This window comes from Panulirus ornatus, chromosome 8 (assembly GCF_036320965.1).
Source record: "Panulirus ornatus isolate Po-2019 chromosome 8, ASM3632096v1, whole genome shotgun sequence".
Taxonomy (NCBI): domain Eukaryota; kingdom Metazoa; phylum Arthropoda; class Malacostraca; order Decapoda; family Palinuridae; genus Panulirus; species Panulirus ornatus.
The window spans coordinates 149,868-165,857 of record NC_092231.1 but is presented as its reverse complement, the minus strand read 5'-3'; the positions used below and the strand labels follow the sequence as shown (position 1 = coordinate 165,857).

The 15,990-nt window shown below is 40.4% G+C and overlaps 1 protein-coding gene across 1 annotated transcript in view; it reads right to left on the bottom strand.

The window, feature by feature from the left end:
- Positions 1-309: 309 nt before the first annotated feature.
- mRpL4 (mitochondrial ribosomal protein L4) overlaps positions 310-15,990 on the bottom strand; it is a 61,482-nt gene continuing 45,801 nt past the window's right edge. The window contains exon 8 of the mRNA XM_071663879.1: positions 310-3,673. Within this exon, the coding sequence (XP_071519980.1) occupies positions 3,534-3,673 (140 nt within the window). The 3' untranslated portion in view covers positions 310-3,533. The remainder of the gene's footprint in view (positions 3,674-15,990) is intronic.

The following is a 15,990-nucleotide window of genomic DNA, read 5'->3' as shown; positions in this document are numbered from 1 at the left end:
AATATGTACATGTGTATATATGTATATGTCTGTGTATGTATATGTATGTATACGTTGAAATGTATAGGTATGTATATGTGCGTGAGTGGGCGTTTATGTATAAACATGTGTATTTGCGTGGGTTGAGCCATTCTTTCATCTGTTTCTTTGTGCTACCTTGCCAATGCGGGAGACAGCAACTAAATATAATAAATAAATAAATAATAAATAAATATATCAACACCAAGTCCTATAGCAACACATAAGCAATTTTCATTTAGAAGTCTGCAATTCATACAGGATGTGAGTTAAGATGAAAAAGCAAAGGGCTTTAATCACAAGGTCTGTATTCCATATATCATGATACATATATGTTCTTTCTTTCTTTTCTTTCTTTTAAACTATTTGCCATTTCCCGCGTTAGCGAGGTAGCATTAAGAACAGAGGACTGGGCCTTTTTTGGAATATCCTCACCTGGCCCCCTCTGTTCCTTCTTTTGGAAAATTAAAAAAAAGAACGAGAGGGGAGGATTTCCAGCCCCCCGCTCCCTCCCCTTTTAGTCGCCTTCTGCGACACGCAGGGAATACATGGGAAGTATTCTTAATCCCCTATCCCCAGGGATAACATATATGTTCTATATATATTATTTGACATTATGCTCTTCAACTCACAAATTGTTATATCAAGTTCAACAACAATTTCAACTATTTCCTCAATTCTTCATTCAAACACAATTAGTATTGTATGTGAGAATTTTTATTAAAAAAAAAAAAATCTAACCTCTAAGAAGAAAGGGATGGGTTTTTTCTTCACTTTATACCTAACTGCCTGTCCCACCAACCAAGGACAAATAGCAATAACCTCATTTGCACAGACTGAGTATCCATCTTTACCTGTTATGTATGATGTATAATAAAGTTTCACAAATTTTATGTATATTGCAAAACAACTACAGTGGAAAATGAAAAAGAAAATTTCCACATGTGATCAAAATATTAATTATCATTCAATTATTCTTTGTCGCTGTCTCCTGTGTTAGCAAGGTAGCACAAGGAAACAGACGAAAGAAAGGCCCAACCCACCCACATATACATGTCCACACACGCACATATACATACCTACATATTTCAATGTTTACACATATATACATACACAGACATATACATATATACACATGTACATAATTCATACCTGCTGCCTTTATTCATCCCGTCGCCACCCCGCCACACATGAAATGACAACCCCCTCCCCCCACACACGCGCGAGGAAGCACTAAGAAAAGACAACAAAGGCCACATTCGTTCACACTCAGTCTCTAGCCGTCACGTATAATGTACTGAAACCACAGCTCCCTTTCCACACCCAGGCCCTATAAAACTTTCCATGGTTTACCCCAGATGCTTCAAATAACCTGGTTCAATCCAGTGATAGTTCGTCGACCCCAGTGTACCACATCGTTCCAATTCACTCTATTCCTTGCATGCCTTTCACCCTCCTGCATGTTCAAGCCTCGATCGCTCAAAATCTTTTTCACTCCATCCTTCCACCTCCAATTCGGTCTCCCACTTCTCCTTATTCCCTCCACCTCTAACACATATATCCTCTTGGTCAATCTTTCCTCACTCATTCTCTCCATGTGACCAAACCATTTCAAAACACCCTCTTCTGCTCTCTCTCTTTTTATTACCACGCATTTCTCTTACCCTCATTACTTACACGATCAAACCACCTCACACCATATACTGTACTCAAACATCTCATTCCCAACACATCCACACTCCTCCACACAACCCTATCTATAGCCCATGCCTCACAACCATATAACATTGTTGGAACCACTATTCCTACAAATATACCCATTTTTGTTTTCCGAGATAATGTTCTTGCCTCCCACACATTCTTCAATGCTCCCGGAACTTTCGCACCTTCCCCCACCCTGTGACTCACTTTTGCTTCCATGGTTCCATCCACTGCCAAATCCACTACCAGCTACCTAAAACACTTCACTTCCAGTTTTTCTCCACTCAAACTTACCTCCCAATTGACTTGTCCCTCAACCCTACTGTACCTAATAACCTTGCTTTTATTCACATTTACTCTCAGCTTTCTCCTTTCACACACTTTTCCAAACTCAGTCACCAGCTTCTGCAGTTTCTCACATGAATCAGCCACCAGTGCTGTATCATCAGCGAACAACAACTGACTCACTACCCAAGCCCTCTCATCCACAACAGACTGCATACTTGCCCCTCTCTCTAAAACTCTTGCATTTACCTCCCTAACAACCCCATCCATAAACAAATTAAACAACTATGGAGACATCACACACCCCTGCCGCAAACCGACATTCACTGAGAACCTCTCCTCTCTTCCTACTTGTACACATGCCATACATCCTCGATAAAAACTTTTCACTGCTTCTAGCAATGTGCCTCCCACACCATATATTAATATCTATCTATAATTACCCTTGCGCTACCTCACAAATATGGGAGACAGCAATTAGTATAATATATGAATAAATTACCCTGGGACCAATTTTTATGAGAGTCCTGGTGTTACCAAAAATCTCTAAAGGTTCCTGCAGCCCAAGGATGCACTATTTTCAGTAACAGGGAAATGTTGACCCCTTCAGAGTGAAAAGTCTTTTGACGAGGCTGTACTTCCAATGACACTGCCTCACCTACAGTAACTTTTCACTCATGGTGTTCCCTTGTGCAGGCAGAGCCCAGTCACACCAGTATTCAAAATATCCATGGTTATACATGAATGAAAAACACTATGAAAATAATATCAAGGCTATCAGCCCATTAAGCAGACCTCATGCCTGGAAAACAGGACCTTACGCAGATCTATGATCAGCACTTTCTCGCTAACAATCAAATTTCAAGTCGCCTGAGACCTCCTTATACTGCAATTAAATATGAGTTCTTTAGTTACTCTTCAGCTATGACATGAGGAGGATGTTTTAGTACACTGATAAGTGCAGATAACATCTGGTAGTATTTGCATCACAGTGATGAGATGTCTACCAATCTATATGGTAATCTATTTGAAGGCTAAATCTCTTTAATGATTATAAAAAGAATGAAGCATATCAAAACACTATACAAAAAAGGTGGTAACAGTTGAAACATATTGACACAAGGCTGTGAAGTGTTCAGAGCTGTCTTATCAATATGCTCTTTACAGATCTTTTTATTTCTCTATGGGAAAGTTGAGACATTTTCTACCTGATTCTCTGGTGTTTTCTTATTTTCATTAGATACTCTTTCATTTCAAAGAAAAAAATTCCCTCTACTGAAAACATCCATTTTTTCAGAAGCATTTGGGACACTTATGTGTCTGCATATGACTATCTTTTCCTAAATATACAATAAACCCCTCAAAACATATCAACATGAAGCTCTAGAGTGAAATACTAAAGCAACTGTTAAGATCTGACTACAGTAACTAATATCTTACAGTAATAATAGATAAGAAGTACTGAACCTAACAGTAAAAATAAAATTCAAAAGACTTTTAACATTCTGTTCACAAAAAAAGGATCTGCATTAAGTTCTGAATTTTTCACAGTTGATTGCATGGAAGTCTGGCTTGTTAAGGTGATATAAAATCCTTTCTTCGATGCATCGAGCAGCAGAGACTGTTAGAACTAAAGTCTCATGTTTTAGCATGCTGTGCACATTCAGTCCTGGAAAAAAAAAACATAACATTACCTACCTAAATTAATTTGAGCAAAACAGTGGATTTGGGAAGTAATAACCTGGTTAAATTCAAGAGTCCATACTTGATTTTTACCTATATATCTAAACATTTGTGCTATTAGACTTCACCTGCATGCTATACAGTGAGCAAAAGGTAACTTTAGGGAAGGCTATATCATTGTCAGTGAATGGAAAGGAGTATAGTTTTTCAAGCATCTTCTCTCAAGAGGAGTCTCTCAATTCCCTCTTCCAGTATGGAGAGCAGCCTTGAAACTTCAGGACCCCATAAAAAGGGTCCTGGTTGTATACAATGATTTTCAAAGTGTGTAAAGCATCGAAACCACAACTCCCTATCTACAATCAGACCCACAAACCTTTCCATGGTTTCCCCACTTCACATGCTCTAGTTCTGTCCACTGATAGCATGTCAATCCTTGTACCCCATATCATTCCAAGTCTCCAGCATGTTCAGGCCCAAATCACTCAAAGCCTTTTTCACTCCATCCTTTCATCTACAATCTGGTCTCCCTAATGCCCTTATTCCCTCCACTTCTGACACACATCCTCTTTGTCAACCTTTCCTCACTCATTCTCTCCATACATCCAAACCATTTCATTAAATCCTTTTAAACTCTCTCATCCACACTCATTTTAGTACCATGGAAGTACAATGGAAGTAAGGGGAGTGGGGGAGGAATGGGATGTATTTAGGGAATCAGTGATGGATTGCGCAAAAGATGCTTGTGGTATGAGAAGAGTGGGAGGTGGGTTGATTAGAAAGGGTAGTGAGTGGTGGGATGAAGAAGTAAGAGTATTAGTGAAAGAGAAGAGAGAGGCATTTGGACGATTTTTGCAGGGAAGAAATGCAATTGAGTGGGAGACATATAAAAGAAAGAGACAGGAGGTCAAGAGAAAGGTGCAAGAGGTGAAAAAAGGGCAAATGAGAGTTGGGGTGAGAGAGTATCATTAAATTTTAGGGAGAATAAAAAGATGTTCTGGAAGGAGGTAAATAAGGTGCGTAAGACAAGGTAGCAAATGGGAACTTCAGTGAAGGGCGCAAATGGGGAGGTGATAACAAGTAGTGGTGATGTGAGAAGGAGATGGAGTGAGTATTTTGAAGGTTTGTTGAATGTGTTTGATGATAGAGTGGCAGATATAGGGTGTTTTGGTCGAGGTGGTGTGCAAAGTGCGAGGGTTAGGGAAAATGATTTGGTAAACAGAGAAGAGGTACTAAAAGCTTTGCGGAAGATGAAAGCCGGCAAGGCAGCAGGTTTGGATGGTATTGCAGTGGAATTTATTAAAAAAGGGGGTGACTGTATTGTTGACTGGTTGGTAAGGTTATTTAATGTATGTATGACTCATGGTGAGGTGCCTGAGGATTGGCGGAATGCGTGCATAGTGCCATTGTACAAAGGCAAAGGGGATAAGAGTGAGTGCTCAAATTACAGAGGTATAAGTTTGTTGAGTATTCCTGGCAAATTATATGGGAGGGTATTGATTGAGAGGGTGAAGGCATGTACAGAGCATCAGATTGGGGAAGAGCACTGTGGTTTCAGAAGTGGTAGAGGATGTGTGGATCAGGTGTTTGCTTTGAAGAATGTATGTGAGAAATACTTAGAAAAGCAAATGGATTTGTATGTAGCATTTATGGATCTGGAGAAGGCATATGATAGAGTTGATAGAGATGCTCTGTGGAAGGTATTAAGAATATATGGTGTGGGAGGCAAGTTGTTAGAAGCAGTGAAAAGTTTTTATCGAGGATGTAAGGCATGTGTACATGTAGGAAGAGAGGAAAGTGATTGGTTCTCAGTGAATGTAGGTTTGCGGCAGGGGTGTGTGATGTCTCCATGGTTGTTTAATTTGTTTATGGATGGGGTTGTTAGGGAGGTGAATGCAAGAGTTTTGGAAAGAGGGGCAAGTATGAAGTCTGTTGGGGATGAGAGAGCTTGGGAAGTGAGTCAGTTGTTGTTCGCTGATGATACAGCGCTGGTGGCTGATTCATGTGAGAAACTACAGAAGCTGGTGACTGAGTTTGGTAAAGTGTGTGAAAGAAGAAAGTTAAGAGTAAATGTGAATAAGAGCAAGGTTATTAGGTACAGTAGGGTTGAGGGTCAAGTCAATTGGGAGGTGAGTTTGAATGGAGAAAAACTGGAGGAAGTGAAGTGTTTTAGATATCTGGGAGTGGATCTGGCAGCGGATGGAACCATGGAAGCGGAAGTGGATCATAGGGTGGGGGAGGGGGCGAAAATTCTGGGAGCCTTGAAGAATGTTTGGAAGTCGAGAACATTATCTCGGAAAGCAAAAATGGGTATGTTTGAAGGAATAGTGGTTTCAACAATGTTGTATGGTTGCGAGGCGTGGACTATGGATAGAGTTGTGCGCAGGAGGATGGATGTGCTGGAAATGAGATGTTTGAGGACAATGTGTGGTGTGAGGTGGTTTGATCAAGTAAGTAACGTAAGGGTAAGAGAGATGTGTGGAAATAAAAAGAGCGTGGTTGAGAGAGCAGAAGAGGGTGTTTTGAAATGGTTTGGTCACATGGAGAGAATTAGTGAGGAAAGATTGACCAAGAGGATATATGTGTCGGAGGTGGAGGGAACGAGGAGAAGAGGGAGACCAAATTGGAGGTGGAAAGATGGAGTGAAAAAGATTTTGTGTGATCGGGGCCTGAACATGCAGGAGGGTGAAAGGAGGGCAAGGAATAGAGTGAATTGGAGCGATGTGGTATACCGGGGTTGACGTGCTGTCAGTGGATTGAATCAAGGCAGGTGAAGCGTCTGGGGTAAACCATGGAAAGCTGTGTAGGTATGTATATTTGCGTGTGTGGACATATGTATATACATGTGTATGGGGGTGGGTTGGGCCATTTCTTTCGTCTGTTTCCTTGCGCTACCTCGCAAACGCGGGAGACAGCGGCAAAAAAAAAAAAAAAAAAAAAAAAAAAAAAAAAAAAAAAAAAAACTCTCTCTTACCCTTTTATTACTTACTCGATCAAACCACCTTGCACCACATAGTGTCATCATAAACTTAATTTCCAACACATCCACTCTCTTCTGCACATCCTCATCTAGAGCCCATATCATGCCTTGCATCCCTACATCTGAATTTACATAGCAACAGACCACCGGGTCCCATCAATGTTGTTTGTGATACAGGAAGACTTCAGAAAGTCACTGATTAAAGTAGTAGGGGTAGAAAGACTAACAAATTTTTCAAGGAGAGAGATCTATAAACTTATCATAAAGAGGTGCAAATAATGTTGATGAAACAAAATATTAATCAAATCTATATCTAAACATATTCTAGGCATTGCTTTCAACTACTCTAATTGGTAAACCATTCTATATGTTAAAAATGATTCATGTGAGAAACTGCAGAAGCTGGTGACTGAGTTTGGTAAAGTGTGTGGAAGAAGAAAGTTGAGAGTAAATGTGAATAAGAGCAAGGTTATTAGGTACAGTAGGGGTGAGGGTCAAGTCAATTGGGAGGTGAGTTTGAATGGAGAAAAACTGGAGGAAGTGAAGTGTTTTAGATATCTGGGAGTGGATCTGTCAGCGGATGGAACCATGGAAGCGGAAGTGGATCATAGGGTGGGGGAGGGGGCGAAAATTTTGGGAGCCTTGAAAAATGTGTGGAAGTCGAGAACATTATCTCGGAAAGCGAAAATGGGTATGTTTGAGGGAATAGTGGTTCCAACAATGTTGTATGGTTGCGAGGCGTGGGCTATGGATAGAGATGTGCGCAGGAGGATGGATGTGCTGGAAATGAGATGTTTGAGGACAATGTGTGGTGTGAGGTGGTTTGATCGAGTAAGTAACGTAAGGGTAAGAGAGATGTGTGGAAATAAAAAGAGCGTGGTTGAGAGAGCAGAAGAGGGTGTTTTGAAATGGTTTGGGCACATGGAGAGAATGAGTGAGGAGAGATTGACCAAGAGGATATATGTGTCGGAGGTGGAGGGAACGAGGAGAAGAGGGAGACCAAATTGGAGGTGGAAAGATGGAGTGAAAAAGATTTTGTGTGATCGGGGCCTGAACATGCAGGAGGGTGAAAGGAGGGCAAGGAATAGAGTGAATTGGAGTCATGTGGTATACAGGGGTTGACGTGCTGTCAGTGGATTGAATCAAGGCATGTGAAGCGTCTGGGGTAAACCATGGAAAGCTGTGTAGGTATGTATATCTGCGTGTGTGGACGTGTGTATGTACATGTGTATGGGGGGGGGGGGTTGGGCCATTTCTTTCGTCTGTTTCCTTGCGCTACCTCGCAAACGCGGGAGACAGCGACAAAGTATAAAAAAAAAAAAAAAAAAAAAAATGTTAAAAATTCTTACGAAGAAAAAGTACTTCGCCTCATCTGAGTTAAAATGTTTGCCCATGAGTTTACAACCATTGCTACAAGTGACATCAGACATATCTATCCTTGAGTAGAAAATGAGACTGAAATTCTCGAAACCTTTAATGATTCTGAATTACTGTATTAGATCTATATTAGTTCTTAAACTCCTCTTTTCTAAGCTTATCAGATTCATTTCTTTAATTTGGTTTTCATTGAACTTGTTTCTCAGGCTCGAAATCATCTTGGTAGCTTCCTTCTGTGCTCTCTCCATTCTGTCTATGTCTTTTCTCAAATAGGGTGACTAAAACCGGACAAAATATTCCAGAGTTGTAAAGAGTGAGAAAAATTTCCTGAGACTTAAATTCAAAAGCCCTTCTATGAATTCAAGAATTCTGTTAGCCTTTTTAAATGCTTCTGCATACTGTTTACTTGCTTCTCGGTCAACACAGATTACTACATCCAGATTACCACATCCAGGTCCTATTTTTCATTTACCTTTTCTAGCTCAAAACACTAAAAAAGAGAAAGAAAGAAACAACAAAGCTTGGTTTTTCATTTCTATCATCTATATGTAAAACTTTGCACTTATATATATCAAAATTCATTTGCCACCTATTAGCCCAGTTTGAAGGTGCAGATGTTCAATTTCTATCAAAGATTAATTTCCCAATTTAATATCAATGGTAAATTTAGATTTTTACAGTACAACCCATTATCAATATCATTAATATAAATGAAAAAGAGAACTGGTACCAAGACTGATCTCTGTGGCATGCCACTTGTTGCATCTAACCATTCAGAGGCTTGACCATTAATCACTACTATGTTTTATGGCCAATCAGCCAATTTCCTAACCATCAAAGTTCAACCTCATCTGTACCATCTGACTTTTAACCTTTGACAAAGAACTTTACTAAATGCTGTTTGAAAATCCAAATGAATGACATCAACTGCTTTACTATCATTGTATATGTTGATTAATTCATGAAAGAAATCAAGCAGATTTGTCAAACATGAGTGATTTCATCAAAAACCATGTTGAAAATCAATTATTGAGTGACAGTCCTTTAAATGGTTTACAATCTTATCCCAAATGATGGATTTCATTATTTTACCCACTACAGATGTTAAGCTAGATTATAAAGGGTAGAGGGATGAAGGTGAGTATTCAAACTAGAGAGGTATAAGTTTGTTGAATACACCTGATAAGCTGTATGGGAGGGTACTGATAGACAGGGTTGAAGACATGTACAGAACGTCAGACTGGGGAGGAGCAGTGTGGTTTCAGAAGTGGTAAAGGGTGTGTGAATCAGGTGTTTGCTTTAAAGAATGTGTGTGAGAAATACTTAGAAAAAGAGATGGATTTGGATATGGCATTAATGGATCTGAAGAAGGCATGTTAGGACTGATAGAGATGCCTTGCAAAAGGTCTTAAGAATATCTGGTGTGGGAGAAATGCTGCTAACAGCACTGAGAATTCTTTATCAAGAGTAAGGCTTGTGTATGAGGAGGAAGTGAGGACAGTGAAAGATTCTACGTGAAAGTTGGTCTGTGGCAGGGGTGTGTGATGTCACAATGGTCATTCAATTTGTATGTGGTGAGGGAGGTAAATGTAATGAGAGAGAGAGAGAGAGAGAGAGAGAGAGAGAGAGAGAGAGAGAGAGAGAGAGAGAGAGAGAGAGAGAGAGAGAGAGAGAGAGACAGAGAGAGAGAGACAGAGAGAGAGAGACAGAGAGAGAGAGACAGAGAGAGAGAGAGAGAGAGAGAGAGAGAGAGAGAGAGAGAGAGAGAGAGAGAGAGAGAGAGAGAGAGAGAGAGAGAGAGAGAGAGAGAGAGAGAGAGAGAGAGAGAGAGAGAGACAGAGAGAGAGAGAGAGAGAGACAGAGAGAGAGAGAGAGAGAGAGAGACAGACAGAGAGAGAGAGAGAGACAGAGAGAGAGAGAGAGACAGAGAGAGAGAGAGAGACAGACAGAGAGAGACAGACAGACAGAGAGAGAGACAGACAGACAGAGAGAGAGACAGACAGACAGAGAGAGAGACAGACAGACAGAGAGACAGACAGACAGAGAGAGTGACAGACAGACAGAGAGAGAGAGAGAGACAGAGACAGAGAGACAGAGTTGTTGTTAGCTGATTTGAGACAAATGGCAGAAATTCATGACTGCATTTGGAAGTGTTTGTGAAAGAAGATAGTTGAGAATGTGTGTGAATAAAAGCAAGGTTATTAGGTTTAGCAAGGTTAAGGGAGAGGTTAGTTTGCAGTGTGTTTGAATGGAAAATAACCGGAGGAAGTAAAGTGTTTTAGATAACTGGAAGTGGACTTTGTAGCAAACAGAACCATGGAAGCAGAAGTGAGTCATAGGGTGGGTGAGGGGGTAAAGGTTCTGGGAGTGCCAAAAAACATGCAGAAAGAGAGAACATTATCTGGGAGGGCAAAAGTGGGTATGTTTGAAGGAATAGTAGTCCCCACAAAATTATATGGATTTAAGATAAGGGCTAGAGATAAAGCTTTGCTGAGGTGGGTGGATGTGTTGAAAATGAAATGTTTGAGAAAATTATGTGACATGAGGTGGTTTGACCGAATAAGTAATGAAAGGGTGAGAAATGCATGGTGAAAAAAGTGTGTGTGGTTGAAAGGGCAGAAGCGAGTGTCCAGAAATTATTTGGACACATGGAAAGAACGAGTGAGGAGAGGTTGACAAAGAGGATATGTGTCAGAAGTGGAGGGAACAAGAAAAACAGGGAGACCAAGTTGGAGACAGAAGGATAGATTGAAAAAGATGTGGAGCAATCGGGAACTGAACATGCATGAGGGTAAAAAGAAACCACAGAATAGAGGGAACTGGAACAAAGTATGAAAGGGTGAGAGAAGTGTGGTGAAAAAAGAGTGTGTGGTTGAGAGAGTAGAAGTGAGCGTCCAGAAATTATTTGGACACATGGAAAGAATGAGTGAGGAGAGGATGACAAAGAGGATATGTGTCAGAAGTGGAGGGAACAAGAAGAACAGGGAGACCAAGTTGGAGAAAGAAGGATAAATTGAAAAAGATGTGGAGCAATCGGGAACTGAACATGCATGAGGGTAAAAAGAAACCACAGAATAGAGGGACCTGGAACAATGTGATACACTGGAGCCAAACTACTATTCCTTCAAAAATACCCACTTTTTCCCTCCTGCACATTCTTCAGTGCTCCTAGATCTTTCATCCCCCTCACCCAGCCTACACTCACTTCCAATTCCATGATTCCATTTGCTGGTATCTAAAACCCTTCACTTCCTTCAAATTTTCTCCATTCAAACTCTCACCAAACTAACCAGCCCCTCAACCATGCTAAACCTGATCACACACTCTTCCAAACTCAATCACTAATCTCTTCAGTTTCTCACTCAAATCTGCCATCAGTGTTATATCATCAGCAAACAACATCTGACTCTTTTCCCAAGTTGTTTCATCCTCTACAGGCTGCATACTCATCACCTCCCTCCAAAACTCTCACAATTACCTCCCTTACCACCCCATCTTTAAACAAAGAAAACAGCCATGGTAATATTATACACCAATGCTGCAGACCAACCTTCACTTGGAAACATTCACTCTCCTTATCATCTGTACATATGCTTTACACCCTTGATAAAATCTTCTCACTGCTTCTAGCAGTTTTTCTCCCACATCATATATTCTTAAGACCTTCCAAAAGGCATCTCTATCAACCCCATCATATGCTTTCTTCAGATTCATTAATGTATAAATTCAACTGTTTCCTTAAGTATTTCACACACGTACTTTAAAGCAAACACCTGATCCACACATCCTCTATCACTCATGAAACCAAAGTGTTCCTCCCTAATCTGATGTTCTCTATATGCTTTCATCCTCTCAATCACCACTCTCCCAGACAACTTAACCAGGAGCAATTTACAAACTTACACCTTTGTAATATGAACACAGACCATTATCCTCCTTGCCTCTATACAATGCCATTGTAAATGCATTCTGCCAGTCTTCAGGGACCTTATCATGATCCATACATATGCTGAAAATCCTAACCAACTGATCAACAACACAGTCATCCCCTTTCTTATGAAACTCAACTGCAATAAAATCCACTCCAGCCATCATGCCACATTTCATCTTACATAAGGCTTTCATCACCTCTTTCTTCATGAAACCACTCTCTACAACTCTCTCAAGTCACATACCACCCCAACCCAATCACCCTACATCTCCAACCCTACCATCACACACATTCAACAACCACCAAAGTCACTCACTCCATCTCCTCCTGACTTCATTGCTACCTGTTGCTATTTCCCCACTTTGTCTCCTTCACCAGTGTTCCAAATTGTCCTCATGTTTTGACACATCATGAACCTCTCTTCCAAAACATATCACTGTCCTTAAACTTTACTGATCCTTGCTCACCCCAACTCACATTTGCCCTCTTTTTTTAACCCCTAGCACCTCTGACCTCCTGTTGCTTTTTCTTGTACATCCCCCAATTATTTGTATCCCTTCCCAGTCAGTACCATCCAAATTCCTCTCTCTTCTCTTTCACTAACAATTCTACTTCATCCCACCACTCACTACCTTCTCTAATCTGCATACATCCCACCTATCGTATGCCACATGGATTTCTCACACTTGCTATCACTGTTTCTCTATATACCTCCAATTACTCACCCACTTCCCTAAATCCATTTGCTCTCATCTTTTACCATTTTACACTCAATCTCTTCTGATATATATATCTTTCCAAAAGTCTCTTTTCCAAGCTCACTTACTCTCACCACTCTCTTCTCACCAAGAATGTTTCTTCTTTTCCAAAAAGTTCTACATATTTTCATTCATACCTCCACAACATAATGATCAAGATTGGAAGTTCTAGTCATGAACGAAAGTCCACATCAAGGCCAGGCCTTAATTGAAATACAGAGAGGATTATGAAAGGGAAAAAGAAGAGACTAGGAAAAGTATTCATGAATGTTGGGGGAAATGAAAAACATCTCTTTCAAAATAAGCCAGGTCATAGTTGCTGGGAAAGACATGAGAGGGTAGAGTAATCCAAGGCCTCAAGGTGCAAAGAATTAGTTATCAAAACAGTCCACCCTCAAGTTCCCAATGGCAATACAGTAATCACGTGATTCAGCAGCTTGCCAAGTGTTGCATGGTCTAGCTAGTGGCTGGGTAACACATGCACCCAGCTCTAGGGAGAAAAACCATAGTAATACCTACCAACATTGTAGTGTAGGGCAAGTGGGGCAAGTTTTGAAGTTAGCCTGGGAGAGTTTATAAGTTGGTTTGCTTTCAACTTAACTCTGTCAAATAAGGTGCAGAACTAGAACCATCCCAGATGAGAGAGCAGCACTCTATACAAGGAAGGTCAATCCTTTGTATAAACAAAGCAACTGCTCAAAAGAAACGAAATTTTGACATCTAAGCAGGATTCCTAAGTTTCTAAGAAGCAGACTTGGCTAGTTCCATAATGTGGGTTTCAAAGAAAGAGTGGATGTTACAGTAATACCAAGTATGTTCATTGAGTTAAAAGGTGGAATTACCAAGCCATTAAAAGAGAGGAAAGTTGAGAGGAATTTTCAATAATTGGTAGAAATTGAATCTTGGAGGCATTAAACTTAAACAGATTTCATCTACCCTAGTGAAATATCCTGCATAAGTCTGAGTGTACTGAGAAAGCTGTGTCGAGATGAGATGCAGATCAAGTGATAGATGAAGGAGCAGAACTGAAGGATGTGGAGGAATGCAGTGTTGAGCCATCCACATATGAGTGCAATTGGTTATTTGTGGAAGAGAAAATTATTGACAAAAAAGAAAAAAGTGATGGAGGGAAGCCAAAAGATGGAACCTTAGAGATGAGACCCCAATGGCACATCCTGTCAAAAGTTTTGGATATGTCAAGGGCAACTACATAGGATTTCCCAGTATCTTTCAAGGATGATGACCAGATGTCAGTAAGATAGGAAACAATATCACCACTGGATCTTGCCTTATGGAAGCCATACTGGTGATCAGAGAGAAGAATATGATATTCATGATGTCTAAGGATACGGGAGTTGAGAAGGGATTCAAAAACTTTGAAAATTGTTGAAGTCAAAGCAACAAGACAATAATTCGGAGGGGTTTGAATGGTCATACATCTTAGTGATGGGTTGTACCAACACATGCTTCCATGAAGGAAAAGTGCGAGTTTTCAAGCAGAACTGGAACAGACAGGACAGGCAAGCACACGTGCAAGTTCAGAGGCACCCTCATCAGTACAAGGGGATGGACCACAAGTCTTGCTTGTGTCCAAAGAGAGAAGTGCTCTTCTGACCATCTGAAAAGAGATTGCAGGGAGGGGCTTAGGATTAGTAAGAGCAGCATCAGGGGTTGAAGGAAAGTTAGCATTATCTAAGGTGGAGTCAGAAGAGAAACGCAAATCAGAGTAGATTTGGCTATGGAAGAGACAGTTATAGTACCATCAGAATGGTAAAAAGAAGGAAAGTCAGAGTGACAGAAGTTGTAAGTGATGCCCTTAGCCAAAGACTAGAGAGACCTATCAGTGGATGATGAGAAGAGGTTATTGCACTTCCATTGTAAAAAGGAACACTTTGCCTCAAGGATAATGTATCTGCAATTATGGACTATGATAAATGCTGAATGGAAGTCTCTTTTACATGCTTATCAGTTAATCTATAATCCAATAATGCTCACACATATACTTGTGTACGTCCCTCTTTTTAAACCAGGTATTCCTAATCACCAGTCTTTTTTAGCACACAACTAACAAAATATTCACCATTACCAATCCCTTTGCTCGATACCCCAAGCCCCCAAATTATACCCTTAATTGCCAGGTTACTCATCTTTCATTCAAATCACCCATCACTAATATCAAGTCTCTAGCATTAAACCTGCTGACACACTCACTCAGCTGCTCTCAAACCACCTGCCCCTCATGATATTTGTTCCCATGACTAGGTGCATATATATCCATAATCATTCACATCTTGCTATCCACTTTCATTCTTACCCACATCAGTCTAAAACTTAATTGCCTACACTCTCTCATTCACTACCACAACTGCTTCAGCAGCAGTCCTACTCCTTTCTTAATACATGATGATCACACCAGTCCATGATGCTGACTACTCCGTAAGGACAATCGCACTTCAACAGGAGTTCTAATGGTTTACTGAAACTTTATACTACACTTCAATATTGCAGAGGTTTTTCAAAAAGTGGAAACAATATATGTGAGAAGAGTGTGCTCAAAGTAAGCAAGCTTGGACGAGAAAAAGTATTTGTCTGTGTGAGAAAAGCGCAAGACAACTGAAGAGTAAGCATTCAGTGTCTTTGGTGGAGTATTTGCATCTGTGGCATGGAGACTTTCAATATGTTGAAACAGTGTTTGTAATGTTGTAGAAATAGGTGGTGGTCTTTGGTGGAGTATTTGCATCTGTGGCATGGAGACTTTCAATATGTTGAAACAGCGTTTGTAATGTTGTAGAAATAGGTGGTGTGCAGACCACTTACGATAAAAGATAACTTGCACATGTATGAGTAGTGCAATTTCAGATGGGAGTGTCTCACAGAGTGGGATTGGTTAAGGAAAGCAGTTGTTTAATGCTTGTTAGGTCATTACTCTGCATAGAAAGATGACTCAGCATTCAGTACCTCATAATCTGTAGTAACTTGGCATAGCTCTTACAAACCAGTGATAGGAAATACATAGTTACACAATGCTAAGCTGAGAGGCTGGCTTATGAATGGGGCATCATCAGTTACCATGCAGAACTCACTTAGGGTGGACATGTGCAACTGTTTTCTAAAGTTAATCAGCATTCTTGTATTTTACATGGTATAATAAGTATTCTATGTCCTCCAAAGTAAGCTCTCCAGACCACTTCAAATGCCCTGGTTCAGCCCACAGACAGCGTCATCTTCTGCATACCTCATTATATAATTCACTCTATCCC